General features: G+C 47.2%; 1 protein-coding gene across 3 annotated transcripts in view; it reads right to left on the reverse strand.

Annotated features, from left to right (window-relative positions):
- The window catches only part of TEP1 (telomerase associated protein 1), a 1,383,286-nt gene that overhangs the window by 488,260 nt on the left and 879,155 nt on the right, over positions 1 to 15,871 (reverse strand). For all 3 annotated transcript variants that reach the window (XR_014966740.1, XM_085618536.1, XM_085618535.1), the window contains exon 39: positions 12,828 to 13,040. Coding sequence is in view for 2 of the 3 variants with exons in the window: in XM_085618536.1 (XP_085474662.1) it covers positions 12,828 to 13,040 (213 nt within the window). In the remaining variant the exon portion in view is untranslated. The remainder of the gene's footprint in view (positions 1 to 12,827; positions 13,041 to 15,871) is intronic.

Here is a 15,871-nt window from a genome sequence, read left to right on the forward strand (position 1 = left end):
CAAAAACACATTTCTCCTCCCGACCAGCTCTCTCCTAATCCCAACAAATGAAAATATTCCATAGCGTAAGAATGGTGGTGGGGACAAAAAGAATAGCTGGCGACAAGGAAACCAACTTAGAGAAACGTTTCTGGTCAAACTGCTAATTATTTATAGAAGACACATATGAGTGTAGTGCAGGGAGAATGCTCACTGGGTAGCCTACACAGCTAGCCAAACAAATGTGACATCCAGGCCTATATTTGCAAAAACCGCCAGAGACCACTGTTGCTCTAGCAGAACGTATTCAGATGTTTGCAGGAGATGACCCATGCAAGAAGTAGTAATGTTGATTAGAGGAAAGGGTTCTATTATTTGATGGTGACTACCTTTCCAGCATCTGACCACCATGAATGAAAAAAGTAATGACCAGAAAAAAAGTCCCCTTAAAGTGCAAATAAAAACGTACAGCACATCTAATATCTACATCATAATGTTCCTTCTCGGCTGAGAAGAAATGACAGTATGATAAGAGGGCAAGAACATAGATCTAGAAACTGCCAACAACTTTAGAGCATAGTAGGATCAGGACAACCATTTCTCCTGATGAAAAAATGGAGCAAAGGCACCATATATTTGGAGAAAGTCGTGATGATGTTCAAAGCACAAGTGAGTGTGATTAATACCTGGTCACCAACCACCAGTAGAATGTGTACACTTGCTTCAATATAGAGACTAGCCCTTGAATCTCCTGGCAGCAGAGAGAACATCCAAGTTGTCAGACAAAGTATAGGAGAGCAAATGTCATTGCTAAGAAACCGTCTACTGAAGCAAAGTAGTTGTAGGGAAGAACAAAGCACTGAACCTTGTTACGCGATCTTGTCTCAAAGTCAGCTGGGAGGACTTCCCCCACATGGAGGCGCAAGATATCAAAGAATCAAACCAAAGGAATTGATTACGTTGTGATTGTTTCCACATATGGTGTGTGTAGCAGTCTGCTCAGACAATCCTCTCTCCAGTTGAAAATCATCTCTCAAGTAGGGCAGTGGCATGGTCTATTTTAATCACATCCACAGTGTACTTGACCAATGACAAGAAGTCCTTTAGAGCAAAGAAAACCAAAATCAAAATAAAATGTAGCACATTTATATGGTGGGATTTATCTGATGTGTCTTCTAAGGTGCTTACGGAGAAATCCCAGAAGAAGTCCTCTCTAATGAACCTAGAAGAATCTATCATTACTTACGACTGAGGCTCGTGGAAGTGGAAGGGATAGCCTAATAACATGCTGAGAGCATATGCAGACTTTTTCAATGATGGATGGTGAGTTGGCAGGATCACACAAGATCAGAACGAGTGGTCCAGCGACTTAAACGGGTAAAGTTGGGTAGGGTGCATCTCCACCTGGCATGGGGAACACATTGGATTCAGGGCTCCTAAAGGTGGGTGCAAAAAAAGTTGTGAATCTGTCAGGTTGTCTTGAAAATCCCTTCAAGAAAGTAATCTATGGTTTTCTTGATGGCCATCGCTCTCTCTGAGCAAGAAAGACTCTCAAGTTTGATGTCTAATGAACTAGATCCTTGTGGATGTCAGATCACTAAAACCATAGAGAGAAATAGTCTGAAGGATTAAGGTGAACCTGCACATGGCCCAGTCCCAAGACATAGCCAGAATAAGCAATTGTACCATTTTGACTCACAGTTTCCTAGTTTGGGAAGGGGTCATGGCCGCATACTATGAGAGTCCTAAACTTGGTACCACCTGAGCACCAAGAGTAGCCTTTGGATGAGAATAGGAGAGGCAATAATTCAGAGTATCAGCTGGAAACTGATCATTGGAAGATGCAATGAATTCCCTAGATGATGACTGAAGTTTACATGAGGGTTCTTCAGCAGACACCACTGGAAATGGAAGTGAGCCTGGTCAGGCGTAATTCACCTAACAAGGGCGTGGGCATTGATGAATGTGTCTCATACAGTGTCAAGTGTTTTATAACAAAGACAGAGCACCTGTAAAAATGACTCAGCTGTATGGACTAAACCAATAGTTTTTTGTTGTCTCCAGCTACTGAGTTCCAGTGTGAAGGATATCACCATTAAGATAACTACAGGCGTCTTTATGTTATACTTCAGGTCTGTTGAAGGGCAGAGGTAAGCACAGTCCACTGTTTCTGAACAAAGCATGGCTGGCGTTGCCATTGCAGGCCCCAGCTGTAGGACTGTGAGTTATGTACTCCAACCTCCAAACCTCTTCATATCACCTATTCCTCATTACCTACCAAACCCAATCCAAGATGCCAAAGTAAGGGAAGATTCTGACTTAATCATGGATCACATGTGTGTCAGTTACTGCTGAATGAGAGGCTTAAGTTTGAAATGAGGTGGAGATGCATGTGTTTTGGGCCCGTCATCACCTAAAAACCCTGGGCATGATTTCTGGAATGCACGTTCAGTGAGAAAACCGGAGAGGGAAAGAGCAAGGACAAAAAATACCAGAAGTAAACCTCTACTTATACCAAAAACTGAAGATTGTACAACTGAAGGGCTTGGCTGGTGGGATAAATACTCTGCAATATCTTCTCCTGCCACTTAAAATCTGTATACACTGATCTCTGTTCCCAGTGAACATCTATTAAAAAAGGCTAACGATATTATTCCCAACAGACGAGAATGATGGAACCTGCAAATGCAGACAGGTGATTCACGGCGTGCTTGTTGTAACCAACGCCACTCATAGAAATATAGGTCAGTTAAAAAATAACTTGCTTTTCGATTTAATGAAATAAGATAACCAGTTACTTGTAGCTTTGATCTGAAGCTTGACCGATGATGCGCCTTGCGTTTTTACAATGCTTCTGTTGCATTACCATTCTTGAAGCAGACCCTGGCTCAGATCATACTACGGCTCTTGGAAGCTCTCGACTTTTTCCAGACTAGATGGTGAGAAAGGTTAGGAGTCAGGTCAGCCACAAAGTTTGCTATGTTATCAGATGAGGCCGCCAACAAGAATCATCTAATTTGTGAATCCCCAGTTACACTTGCCTATGGTATCCCCACATTTCTTCTACCAGCACAGTGTACGAAGGGGGGATAGATGCCCTGGTAAGCTAAATGTAAACGGAGAACTCTGATCCCTGTAGGAGGCAGGAGCCCCTGGGCCCTGCCCCAACCACTGCTTCTTTTGCTTCTACACTAACACACATCACTTACATATGATGGTAAGCCTCACATAGGCATGGTAGGTATGGCAGAGGAGAGCATGTGCACAAGTGGAGGTATTACACAGGCAGAAAGCAGCTAGCACTAATGTTGGGACAGGAATGCAGTGTGTCCAATCATGCCCGAAATGCCTAACTGCGAGTATATGGTCTTTTTATTTTGGCCGACGCCTCAAACTAATCTAGTGTGTGCTCAGATGCCCAGGGATGTCCCTTGGCATGAGTGAGATCCTGGTCCTGCGCTGTGACCTGGAGGGTGAACCAAGCATGCCCTCTTTGCACTGACAGTGAACTACCATCCCCACGATTGTTTTAGAATATTGAGCAGTGGTGGCAGCATACCGTATTTGTGAACCCATAGTTGTGACCAAACCTTATTATCTGTGTCCACTGGAGAGAAGGCCTACTGGCCCTTTCATTTAAAGGTCTGTTTCTATGCGCTAACCCAAATCCTAGCGCTAAAATCCCAAGTGTATGTTGTGCGTGTTTGCCTAAGTGACCTGTGAGTTACATGCATTGAATGGGTGAGTGAACCAGAGTAATGGAGGCCTGGGGAATCCATTTTGGAATTCCTCTGTCCAAGCCTTGTGCACAAGATGGAGGTGGGGTTATTTTCCAGATGGTGGAAGTGCATTACTGACATTCCTAAAGCTGGGAGTAGGTTATCAAGCAGATACAGAGGGGAGAGAGAAGGAAACGCTCCTTTGGAAGCTCAATTAGGCCTTTTGCTGAGAAGGGCTGCTGATTAGTCTTCCCGTAGAACCGCCATTTGGTAGATAGGGAGGTTGAAAGATGGGACTGCAGTCTTTGATGCTCAAGGTGAAAGGGACCCCCTTAGGGGATGTCAGGCTTTTGTCTTTCCCCTGATAACTCTTTAGTGTGGCTGAAAACAGCCAGATGCAAAAAGGTCACATCTCTGTGTGCCTCTGTTGTAAGTGCTGCAGACTGGAGCCTATCCTCCTGTGAGGAACATTGCTCTACACAAAGGCTAGGTCTGGACTGCAGCTTGGAAAGGACACTTGAAAGTAGAACCACATTAAACAGGTTTTGAAAGTGCAGTCAGTAGATCCACATCTGTCTGCTTTGTCTGTATAAAAAGTAGGACCAACTGACCACTTGTTATTCTAGTTCCAGTTCTCTATTACCAAAAAAGGAATGCTCAGCAGAATACACAGGAGTACCTCTGGGCAACCTGTTTGCCTAACAGCGAGCTTGCCAGTGGTATGGTGACATGACCAGACTCTGTCTCTTGCAAGAAACATCTGTTCACATGACATGAAGCGCCTAGGAGTCACCTGCCTACTGAGAGGGAAGGAGCCTACCAACCATGCAGGAGAAGTGCCTGTCCAGGAGCCAGGTGCAGTGTAACCCCAGTGATGGTAGAGCTTGCCAGAGATGGAGGAGAGTGATATATTCATCTTGGGTCTCAGCAGGTATCGGATGTTCCAGAGGTGACCGAAAGATGATCGGAGCTGACTGACCTGAGCCACCTTGCTGACAGAGGAGGGGCCTGTGGGTGGTTGTGCTGCCCCTGAAGTTGACCTGTCAGTAGGTACATCAAGACCAGGTAAGTGAGCCAGCCACATACTAGGAACACCTTCCCAGAGGTTGTACTTGGCCCAGTTTTGCAGAGCCATAGTAGGATGAACACGTGGACAACAGAGGCAAAGTACTCCAACGCCTACGGTTAAGGTCCAGTAGTCCTTGTTTGCTCCTAGACCCTCCCTCAACACTTGGACGGGGTCTGACAGCTAAACTGCGACTTGTACTCAACAAGGGTATTCAGTCTATTTCTCTCACTGATTCACTTCTGTGTCCCATCTGCCATAGCCATGGCATAGCCAGCTTAACTGCATAAAAATAGAGCACAGTCTTGTCTAGAATCTTATGAGAAAACCTGTTTGCTGACTATCACGGATTTCTATTAGTCTTTTGAGGGTGTCAAAGCGCAAAAATCCCTGGGGTACCCAACTAATATTGCAACTATTTTACCCCCTCCCATAACATGGCAGAGATGACCCCTTGTCCCAGTTCTCAGCCATCCAAAGCCTCCTATTTGCTTCTGAAGGTGAAGGTAAGTTGGTGTTGTTGGAAAACGAGGCAGCATCTGTGAGGCCTGCACAAATAACATGACTACATTTGTCCTTCACTGGGAACCAAACACCCAATTGTAGTGCCTGACTCTCAGAGGGTAGCATTGCAGAGCAGTCTGAGGCTTACTCAAGGGAGGTGGTGTGGGCTAGTAATCGCCATTTGCAGGTGCACAAAAATATCACTCAATAATTGATTGTCCAGTCTGTACTTTGCTTTATAAAAGTAAGAATACATTTATTAAACACACACACCACTCAATACTATGCACCAATTTACAAATATACATAAGCTGTTGGAATTACTTTGTGACATTGCATTACATCCCGCAGGGGGGGTGGGGTCTAGTACCACCACTCCCATGTATGCACATCAACTTGCCCCCAATGCAGTTAGTTGAACATAACCCGGAGCGAGGGCCCTGCGAACTGGCATCATCACAGTGGCGACCCACCCCATTACCTCAACAAGCATTAAAAAGGGGTAAACCTGCCTTGGTGACACATGACCCTGACTAAGCATCTCCTACTGACCATAAAGTATGCACCTCTATATCTTAAGGGCTAGCAGTCTGGGGTCTTCACCTAAGCGCAGCAGCAAGAATCCATGTTTACGCGCACTTTAGAATGACAGTACTCATCACCTTGGTTGATCATTTGAATGCATTGCAATTACAGCCCCTAAGGGCATCACAGATGAAATCACAGGATTGCGCATATACAGCCAGACACCCTAGCAGGACTGTCTGGCAACATAGCCCTACTTGGCTTATGACATCTCCTTACACATGTGACTTACAGTCCCTTCAAAAGAAGTACTCCTGGCAACTACACTTCTCCTGCAGTGCGCCTCTTCACTTTAAAAGGAATCACAGGTAAAAGCATGGGATTACGTAAATACAGCCAGACCCCCTAGCAGGAAGGTCCAGCAACATAACTCCATTTAGCTTAACATCACCCTACACAGGTACTTCACTTTACACATGTGACTTTCAGTCCACCTAAAAAGAAATAACCAATAGTAAATGCATTTCGGTGCAATTACACCACTTCACCTCCAGGGGATGCCCTTCTCCAGACATCCCCAACTCAGCCCTTCACTCCATGATGCACTTCATAGTACACCCTCAGCTGTAGAACATAAGTTCCAGTCCAGAAGGTGTTAAAGGCTGGCTTAGCCCTTGAGGGGTTATTCTTTCAGATGGCCCATGAAACTTAGGGGTGGGCTGTTCTTCTTTATGCTGGGGAGACTGCGGTGCTCCTGCAGCCCCCCAGCACCCCTTTTCACATATGAGGGTGACCCCCTCCTCTGGGGGCCACCAGGCACCAAAACGGCAGATTTCCAAATGCCTGGCGATGCATTATGGGGCACTTCATGCTCCTCTTTACCAGCCCCAGCCCTGGGAACACTCTCCTCCGCCCTCAGGGTCTCTAATTCAGCAGGGTGCTGTCTTCACTGGCTCCCTGCGCCAGCCTTTCGCCAGGCTCTCCTTCTGGGCCTGCAGTCAGGGGGTCTCTCCTTCCAACTGCCCATTGCGCCAGGCTCCAGCACCTTCACCCTCAGCAGACCACACCCCAGAGAGTCCTTCTCTTCCTGTGCAAGCACTTTTAAAAAGTTGAGTAGGGGGCTGGCAGGAAGTCTCTGTTGGTCCTATCAAACAGTGACACATCACGTCCCTGCCCCTGCTCCCTCCTTCTTGTCCAGCCTCGGGCTTGTTCAAAATGGCGTCGCCCAGGGTTTCTGGCCACATGTCTCTGAAGCCCCTTTCGCCCACGCTGCCTTCCCTCCTTGGTGCAGCCTGGTGCCTGGCACCCAGTGACAGCTGCTAATTGATGAGCCTGTAGCCCCTCCCATCTTTTCTTCGTGGAGAGGAGGCCCTAGCTTGTGGAAGAAAGGTTATCAATCCATCCAGCTGAGGTCAGCCCTCAGCCTGGGTCTGGTCCTGGCTGGCTCAGCGAAATGTGACAGTTCTGGATGACCCAAAAGCAGTACAAATAGGACTTTGGACTCTGCAGAATACTTATTTTCACATTCGCTACATTGGACTTAAGTGCGTGTCTGGAATCTGTAGGCCTAATGGAAGTTAATCTAGCCATGGGCCCCACATTCCCATAGGGGAATAATGAAGTGAAAACACAGTAAAACACACTGACTTTCCCTGGCATGTTTCTTTCCAGGGTATAAAGCCTATTTCACGTCACCACCCAATACTGCATAAGTCCTGCCACACCATTCACTTTGTAGCTGCCCCTGGACTGCGCACGCTAGGAATCTCCCCTGCGCAGCCCGTACACGTGTGCACACGCGTGTACACATGTGTCTGCATGTAAACAGCCTGGTGTCCCTTACTCCAGCTGCTGCGCAGTGGCCTGGTCAGGCCAGGGGAACACCAGTAAAATCCCCATGCAGTCTCTTACATCCTGAGTTCACTGTGGGTGAGTCCCAACTTATGAGGCTCCCCCACAGTAAAAGCTCAACAATTAGGTGCTCAAAAAGCGAAAAATCCGGGCGGCCCATAGTGTCAGAACCACCTTCTAACAGGTGTAAACTATAAAAAGTAAAGACTGCTTTTGGCGCTCCATTTAGTTTATTTTTCCGTCCCTCCCTTTGTGTCGCGAGACCTGGGAAGCATGGACAGGACCACAGTTATCAAAGACCAAGGCAGGGGTCCCTGGCTACCTTGAAGTCATACCCACTGTGCTCTAAACACTCCTAAGCTGCCTCTCTGCCTCTGCTGAGCCGGACATAAAAGAGAAAAAAAAAATGTTGCAACACTGACAAACAAGCATTGGCATAGCCAATAGGTCTCGCCTTTGGGACCTTCTAAGTATTTAGTTATGCAGCAGAATATCCTTGGTGCAACAACATCAAGTGTTGCATGGCTAAACACTTATAAGGTCCCAAAGGCGAGACCTATTGGCTATGCCAATGCTTGTTTTTTTTTTGTGCCACGCATTTGATTGGCCATTTGCGTAAGGCTTTCCATAAAAGACAGCACGCAAATGGCCAAAGGCTCAGGTATGTCCCGCCTTATCTTTGAATGTCCCCTCCCATGGGCTAGGGGTCTCGGGAGCGTGCAGGGTGCCATCTGTTCAGGCAGCTGCATTCCTTACAGCGCGCATGCCCAGGCTTGTCTAATTAGCTTTCACTTGTTTTATTTTAAGTTTTTCTAAATTAAAATTCCAATATATGTTCCTTGAGTACGCCCTTTAAAAGGGTAAGTAGACCATGTTTATGTGTTATTACAGGAACAAAGGTCCCCATGCAAAAAACAACGCTACAATGGGCTGTGTGCAAGAGGATAAGAGACTTTTTAAATAGAAGCAAAACTGTACTCTTGCAGCCCAGCACTTGAAGCTCGACAAATATCAGAGCTTGCAGGTCCACGTCTCGCCTCACAGCCCACACCTCGGTTCGGCCATGTGCATAGGGACGCTACTCACTCACAAACACAGACCTCAAAACGTAAGGGACTGTGACAGCAGCAGCGTGTGACCGGCTGTCACTCTTTATACTAATGAAAGATACCCGCCCCTCTCTGTTCTGGTTTTATAGCCTTTGACCCTCTGACAATAGCAGTAATAAACCACCCCTTTCACTTTTATTGAGTTCCACTTCAGACTTCTGCTGTTGTGTGTGGGTGTTCTGAATGCACATGTGAAGTCCAGTTCGCTTGTACACTTTTGTCTCTCGGAGAGTAATCATTGATGTAGGTAATCCGTCCTTCTCCTGAAAGGTACAGAATCTTACAAAACAAGCATTGGCATAGCCAATAGGTCTCGCCTTTGGGACCTTATAAGTGTTTAGCCATGTAACAGTTGCATAACTAATATAAGGTCCCAAAAGCAAGACCTAGTGGCTATGCAGAGCGGCCATGCGGCCGCGAAAGTGATCGCGATCACGATCAAACATCAAAGCGGCCGTGCGGCCGCGAAAGTTAAAGTAATCGCGGTAAAGCGCGGCGCCCGCGCACATGCACTGTAGCTCTAGGCTGGCCTGGTAGCACTTTTTGAAACCCTCTCAATAAGTCTCGCCAGACCAGCGCATGCGCTGGGTCAGGCGAGACCTAAAAACTGACAACAGCAGACAGGGCAGAACCAGGGCATCAGTCAGCTAAGTGGCCAGCAGTGCCAATCCAGTCCAACTAGGGTTGGCAGTGTGCAGGGCGATGGTGCAACCTTGCCAGCTGTACGGAGTGAGAGTCTGAGACTCCCTCCTGGACAGACATACTTGCTGTGTTGTGTGCAGCGCTTTTTTCAGTGCTACAGTTGTACTGTATGGTGAAATCTGCATAGCTCTTATCTTTGGCACCGAGATGCCTGGGTCCTGGAGCTGCTGCGACGAGGCCCAGTGGTGTAACAGACTCACCTCTGCCCAGTTAGGTCTTTTAATAGGCAACCTGCGTGATTTTTTTTTAAATCAAAGCAAAATCTCCTTATAAGGTCCATACGATGGGAGCTTTGAAGGGTCCAACCTAACTCTTTTCGAAGACTAATACCCTTGGGAAGGTCTTTTTTATTTTTGACCAGTGGGCAGAATTCCTGATGTGATGACACCCCAAGGTCAGTCACGTATGTACTGGAATTTAGGGCAAAGGTTAAAGAAACAGCTTAAAGAAGCAGGGTGACATTCCCACTGCTGATAATACGCTTTAAAATTAGAAGCACTTTGCCCGAGTATATCACAGTACCAGCCTTGAGCCCGTTTCATTCCCAGCAGGATTATTTACTGCTGCGGCTTGTGCTTTCATTTAAATATAAAACGACTGTAAAAATGGTGATTACCTTTATCTTTAAACTCCTTGCTGGAATTTAAACATTTCTGGATGCAAATGTACAACACATTAGCGGTGCAGCAGTGAGGGTGAAGCCTGTTTAAGTCTGTAGAGGGATCCAACTCTGCAGTTAAATTCCATAACTGGCCCCAGTGTTTGAAAGACCCTTGTTATGATGAACCTGGCTCTCTCAAGCCGCTCCACAAGTCTGTAAATAATGTGGCCTCCTTGAGGTCTGGGAAGTCACACTGGTCGTTAATTCTATTCCTAAAAACCTCTCAGTCTAGTTCATTTAACTGATACTTGCTCACAATGCCCAGTCTCTGATCGTAGTCCCAAAAACACATCTACTCTCTATTGTGGCTGATGAAAGTCAAATTTACTCACTATAAGCAACTTCTGTTGCCCCTTCACCCAAAGTCCATGTCTAAGACATTGTCAGACAGTAGGTGCTCTACCGCTTTAAGGTTATTAGAAAACTGGTAAAAAGAGGGCAATGAACAGGAAATCAGCTAACAACTCCAGTTGGCATCTCTCACCCAATTACTAGACCCCAGGAGCCCCTCAATGTAGGAGAATGTGCAGGACCCTGGCCCAATACGGATCCTGATACTCCTGATACTGATCCCCACACATTTTCACCCTGCATTTGTCAGCATAAAGTATGCCTGGAAACAGATTTTGCGGAGTGTGTTCCTGTGTCTGATAAAACATGTAATGACGTGTGTTCCTCCTGCTCTCCCTGGGATACCGCTTCGCCCGACTTGTAATGGGGCTTCAGAGCGCTCCCAATTCCAGATCATTAAAAGCCCAAGTGGGGACTCTTTTCACACATGGGCTCAGTACCTCTGGTGCCAGCCAGAACCATGTCAACTGCTCGATTTCTTCTTCCAATAGTCTGCGACTGTTCTGACAGGGCAGAGTCAAGATGACCAAGGGCGCGTTTCAGGACTGAAGGAACCACAGTGGCAGCTCCTAGCTGCGGCAGAGGAGCGTCGCCTCACTGCTCAAACGGAAAAATAAAATGATAATACCTTATCGTTCAGTGGTGTAACACAGGCCCCCTCAGCCCCTGCCGTGCAGGGGGGCTCCAAGCTCCAGAGGGCCCCCTCAGCACATTACTCTGGCTGGAGAGCCTATGATGGAGTCTGGAGGGGGCCCCTCAACGTGCCTCGCAGGCGGGAGCCCTCTAGTTTCGTTAGCCAGTGGCATCATTCCTCTCATTGTATTTTTCCTATTGCAGTCAGTGGCGGGCTCTGTCAAGAGATTTAGATCCTGGTATGGCAGGTGCATCGCCATCACCAAATGAAGGTGTCACACACATGTGCCTGCGAGGTTCAGACGTTCATAGCTTCTGCTCGGCGATAGCCCTGAGCACATCAACAGGCAACACAAGCGCTTTTACAGAAGAGCTGACCTCCTCTGAAACGCTGCTTGTGACACTATTTATTTTATGTATGTCTTTAAATAGCACAAACAAGGCCTAACGGGTATCAAAGGGCTTTACTTGAGACAAGTTTGATGCTACAAGAGCCGTTTACAAACTAAATCACACAAAGATTTCAAAAATAGACACTTACAAACTACACAGAGCACTTTACACCGTGACAGCTTGTACGAAAAGAACATAAAAGCACATTTTGAGATATCATAATTGCACTTCTCACATGGTATTAACCACTGATCTCATACTAGCACTGCAGTCCTAAGGAGGCCGAGATCAGTCATGCATGATTCTTTCTGTGCTAAGTCAGTGGTAGTGGGCAGCATGTTGATTGTTGCTTTCATTTGTGCTAAAGATAACATAACATGGCCCGGGAGCAGCTGTGCAGCATGTTAGCGGCCCAGTCATGTTTTTTGGGCATCCACAACACCGCTGTCTCCATGGACAAAAACCTGCATGTGCTAGCTGGGACCTGGAATCGAAGCAGGCGTGGCACCGGCTCAACACAGGTCTGAAAACCACCTGCTTCACACCCCTGTTGGTAAAGAAGGACCCACGATCCCACAGTGGCTCCATTCACCACCTCAATCTGGAACCAGAGTTCAGTGCCTGTGATTCTCCCTCCCACTCTGCCACACTCCATTCTTGCCCCACTTTATCTCTGGGAGACATAATCACCACCAAGCATCGCCCACCACACCATGGCACAGGCTGCCAGCAGGAGATTGGTGCAGCACCAGCCCCACACCAGCAGGAGTCCACCAGTGGTTGCAGACACCACCCACAGTGGCCAATGGGAGAATAGTGTTCCAAGAGCATCATCACAGATCCCTTCAAGCCTAAAATTCAGGTCTCTGATCGTGGTATTAAAAACGAACTCTGTCTCTAATCCTTCTCTGAAAACCTAGACTTTAATCCTGCTCCTGCCCAGTCTCTACTTCTGCCATGGAAGCCTGGCTTCACAATCTCCCTCTTAAAAACCCAGCCTCTAATCCGACTCCTACACAGCCTCTAGTCCTACTCGTCAAACAACAGCTAGACCTATTGCCGCCTGGGGTGCTCCATGATTTTGCCCGGTACAGGTAAGAGAGGAGGGGGGGGGGGGGGGGGATTTGAGGGCCAAAAAGAGTACACCCCCCCCCCCCAGCTACGCCGCAGATTGTCAGGTCACTAATCTTTCTGCTGAGAAAGTATTCGCGTTGCTTTACCATCCTGCTGCATATGTTCACCTATCAACCCTTCAAGGTGCCTGGTTAAAACTTGCTCCTGGTACACAGACCAAACAGGTGGCATTCTGACAAAAGGAACAGAGAGCTACTTACCTTACAGTCCTCCCCAGCTGTGACGAGGTAGCGGCCGCTGCATATGAACCTGGACACCTGCGCCATCCCGCAGTGCGCGGGGAAGTTCGCGAGCAGGACATTTTCTTGCCAGGACCAGAGTCGCACTTCTCCATCGAGGGCGGCCGAGGCGACAGTCTTCCCAGACGGAGCGAAGCAGACGTCACGGATGGAAGACTTGTGTCCGGAAATCACCTGAGAGACGAGCAAACCAATCGAGAGGTGAACAGAGCTCACAGGAAGAATGAAAGATGGAATATTAAGACACAGTCGCAACTTCCGAGGTCCTGCCCACACCCCACCTCCAAAGTAACCGGAACCTTATAGGGCACCTCAAGTGGTGCACCACACATTAAAACACATATGATTTTTTATTTATCTATTCCTAATCCAACACTGCGTGGTGGTAATTTTGCAGTATTTTGGCCAGATTACTATGAAACCTGTGTCAATCTGTATTTAGAATTTTGCAGTCCTCTGGACGCTTATCATAGATGTGAATGTGTGCGCACTCCTCAAATAATAGAAGCATGAATTCATGATGAACTCCAGACAGCATTTCACTCACAACTTGTTTTCTCTCCGACCAGCCCTTAAAGCATGGACAATCTTATATTTGACCATACTCTCTGTATTGTGGTCGGATCTTTTCCTTGCGACAATAGTAAAGCAAGGCTGTCATGGCGATGCAGCAAACTTCTTACTCAAGGGGAAAAAAGATCTCCAACGTTTTTACGAGTAATCAGTCTGCTCATGAATATTCCACATTTTCCCATTTTGTGTGATTCGGTGCCGAATGAGGCGCCGTTACCTCTATGAGCACTGTGCAGTATCAAGGAGGGAAACTGATGGGGAGAAGCGGAGTACGATGTGCTCAGTCTCCAGGCTTAAACTGCGAAATCCAAGGGCTCATCCATTCGTTTTTATTAAAAGTTCAACAAAAGGAGACTGACTTTGGGGAGTTGTAATTCCACAGCATTAATTATATAAATAGAAAACACAGAGAGCATATATGGCAAATGTAAATAGCCAGGGTGCACTCCAACTTTATCACTGGTTAATCGCCAACTGCATACTGGTGAAAGATGCCTCAATAACAGCATTAAGATGACACGTTGACATACTTGTGACATTGGCAGTTATATGTTGAACTTAGTAGGTATAAGGAAGCAGACTTGTATTTATGTATTTTAGACAGACGAAAGAGCTAGATTGACAACTGACATATACCAGTAGTTAATACCCTAATCCAATTAATCTACACCAGACTATGGCAAAGCTCGGTACTCAGCTGCCCCTGAAAAACGTCATAAATTTCAGCCGGTCCAGAAGGCTGCCACCCGCCTTATACTGGCATTTCAATATGGGACAGAATAAGACATATACTAGGATCCCCCAATTGTCGCCCATTCAATCCAGAGTAGCTTTTAAATCTCTTAATATTGTACACAGGATCCTACGCCAACAGCGCCCTCCCATTACCACTGTGTTTTTTAGTCTACCAGCCCCATAAGGCACTTCGGTTGGTCAACCGGCTTCCACTGCAAATTCTTTTTAAACCAGTAACCTATGGAGATCGATCGAGGTAAATCTCGCCCTGGTGGAATGAGCTCCGACTGATCCCTTCTGGAGGTTCGTGTTGGGCCAAAGCGTAGCAGGTCTCAATGCAGAGGATGCTCTATGCGGGTAGTGTCTTTTCTGCCCTGCTTTGCCTTTCTTGGCACCACAGTATGCCACAAAGAGCAGGTTATCCAGTTGTGTGTCTTTGGTGCGGTCAAGGTAGAAGCTTACAGCTCACCTAGGACACAACCTGTCCAAATGCTATTCCTCCTTAGTGGGATGGGGGTGATGGACTGGTTCAGATGGAAGGCAGTCACTTTTGGCAGGAAAGCAGCCCTGGTTGGCAACACCAACCTGTAGGCATAAAAAGAGGTAAAAGGTGGGTGGGGACTAAGAGATTGTAACTCGCTCACCTGTCTGGCTGAAGTAATAGTAATCAAACACACTGCTTTTAAAAATAAAAATCCATTAGAGACAACTATGCAAGGTCTCAAACGGAGTCCCATAGAGAAAAGCCCAAACTAAATGAAGGTCTCGTTGGGGCACAACAAAGGGGGTTGTAGGCTACAGATTGGCCAACTCATTCAAAACACAGCACCATTGGAGACTTGAAGAAGGAAATTTGGTTTAGAAGACAGAGGAGCACTGACAACGTAGTGAAATGCCCCTCGCGCGTGCCCACTGCACATCCCAGCTGGGCAAGGGAAAGTACAAACTGCAAGACCTGGCACAGCTTGGCCTGTAAGAGGTCCAGATTTTTGTCTCCGCATCAAGCACTGAGATTACTCCACTGCTCCTTTTCATAGAAGAGCTCCCACCTCTTGCTGCAGTATGGTCTACAGGGGTAGAAGCAGGTGGGAGATGAACAGGTGGTGGGTCCTTAAGGAAGGGAAGGGTATAACCCCTTTATACAAATGTAAGCACCCCCTGGGCCGAAGTAATAGCATCCAGGCTAGGAGAAAGAGGGACACCAGCCCGCCACAGGCTCCGAGTGAGAATGGAGAAGCAAACCAGGCCCGCTTGCCTCGTGGTGCAGGGGAGGAGGAGAGTTGCTGGGCAGATCCACAGCCCTCCTCTCTGCCATTTTACTATCATAGTGTTCAACTTGGTGAGGCGCTTTCCACTGATTCACTCCCACTTTACATAAATGGTTGATCATGACCATCACAGTCCTCCCCGCCACCATAAGAAGCTGTGGCCACTTGACTTACCACTACCAGTGCCTTTGAAATGCTGCACCCACTGCCAACACAGCTCCCACCAGCCAGTGCTGCACACTTATTATAAACATTCTCAGCCAAATTGCTGCTGCTGGCTGCGCCGTCGTGCTTGGCAGACTGATGTCTAACAGGTTCTGCAGTGCGGCCAGCCTTCTTCTTTCTCGGACAGAGTTGTGAGTCCAACATATATGCCCAACAACAGCAGTAGCCTGTCATTTGATTCCCTGGTGTTCTACTGCTGCCTCC

The sequence above is a fragment of the Triturus cristatus genome, chromosome 7 (genome assembly GCF_964204655.1).
Source record: "Triturus cristatus chromosome 7, aTriCri1.1, whole genome shotgun sequence".
Taxonomy (NCBI): Eukaryota; Metazoa; Chordata; class Amphibia; order Caudata; family Salamandridae; genus Triturus; species Triturus cristatus.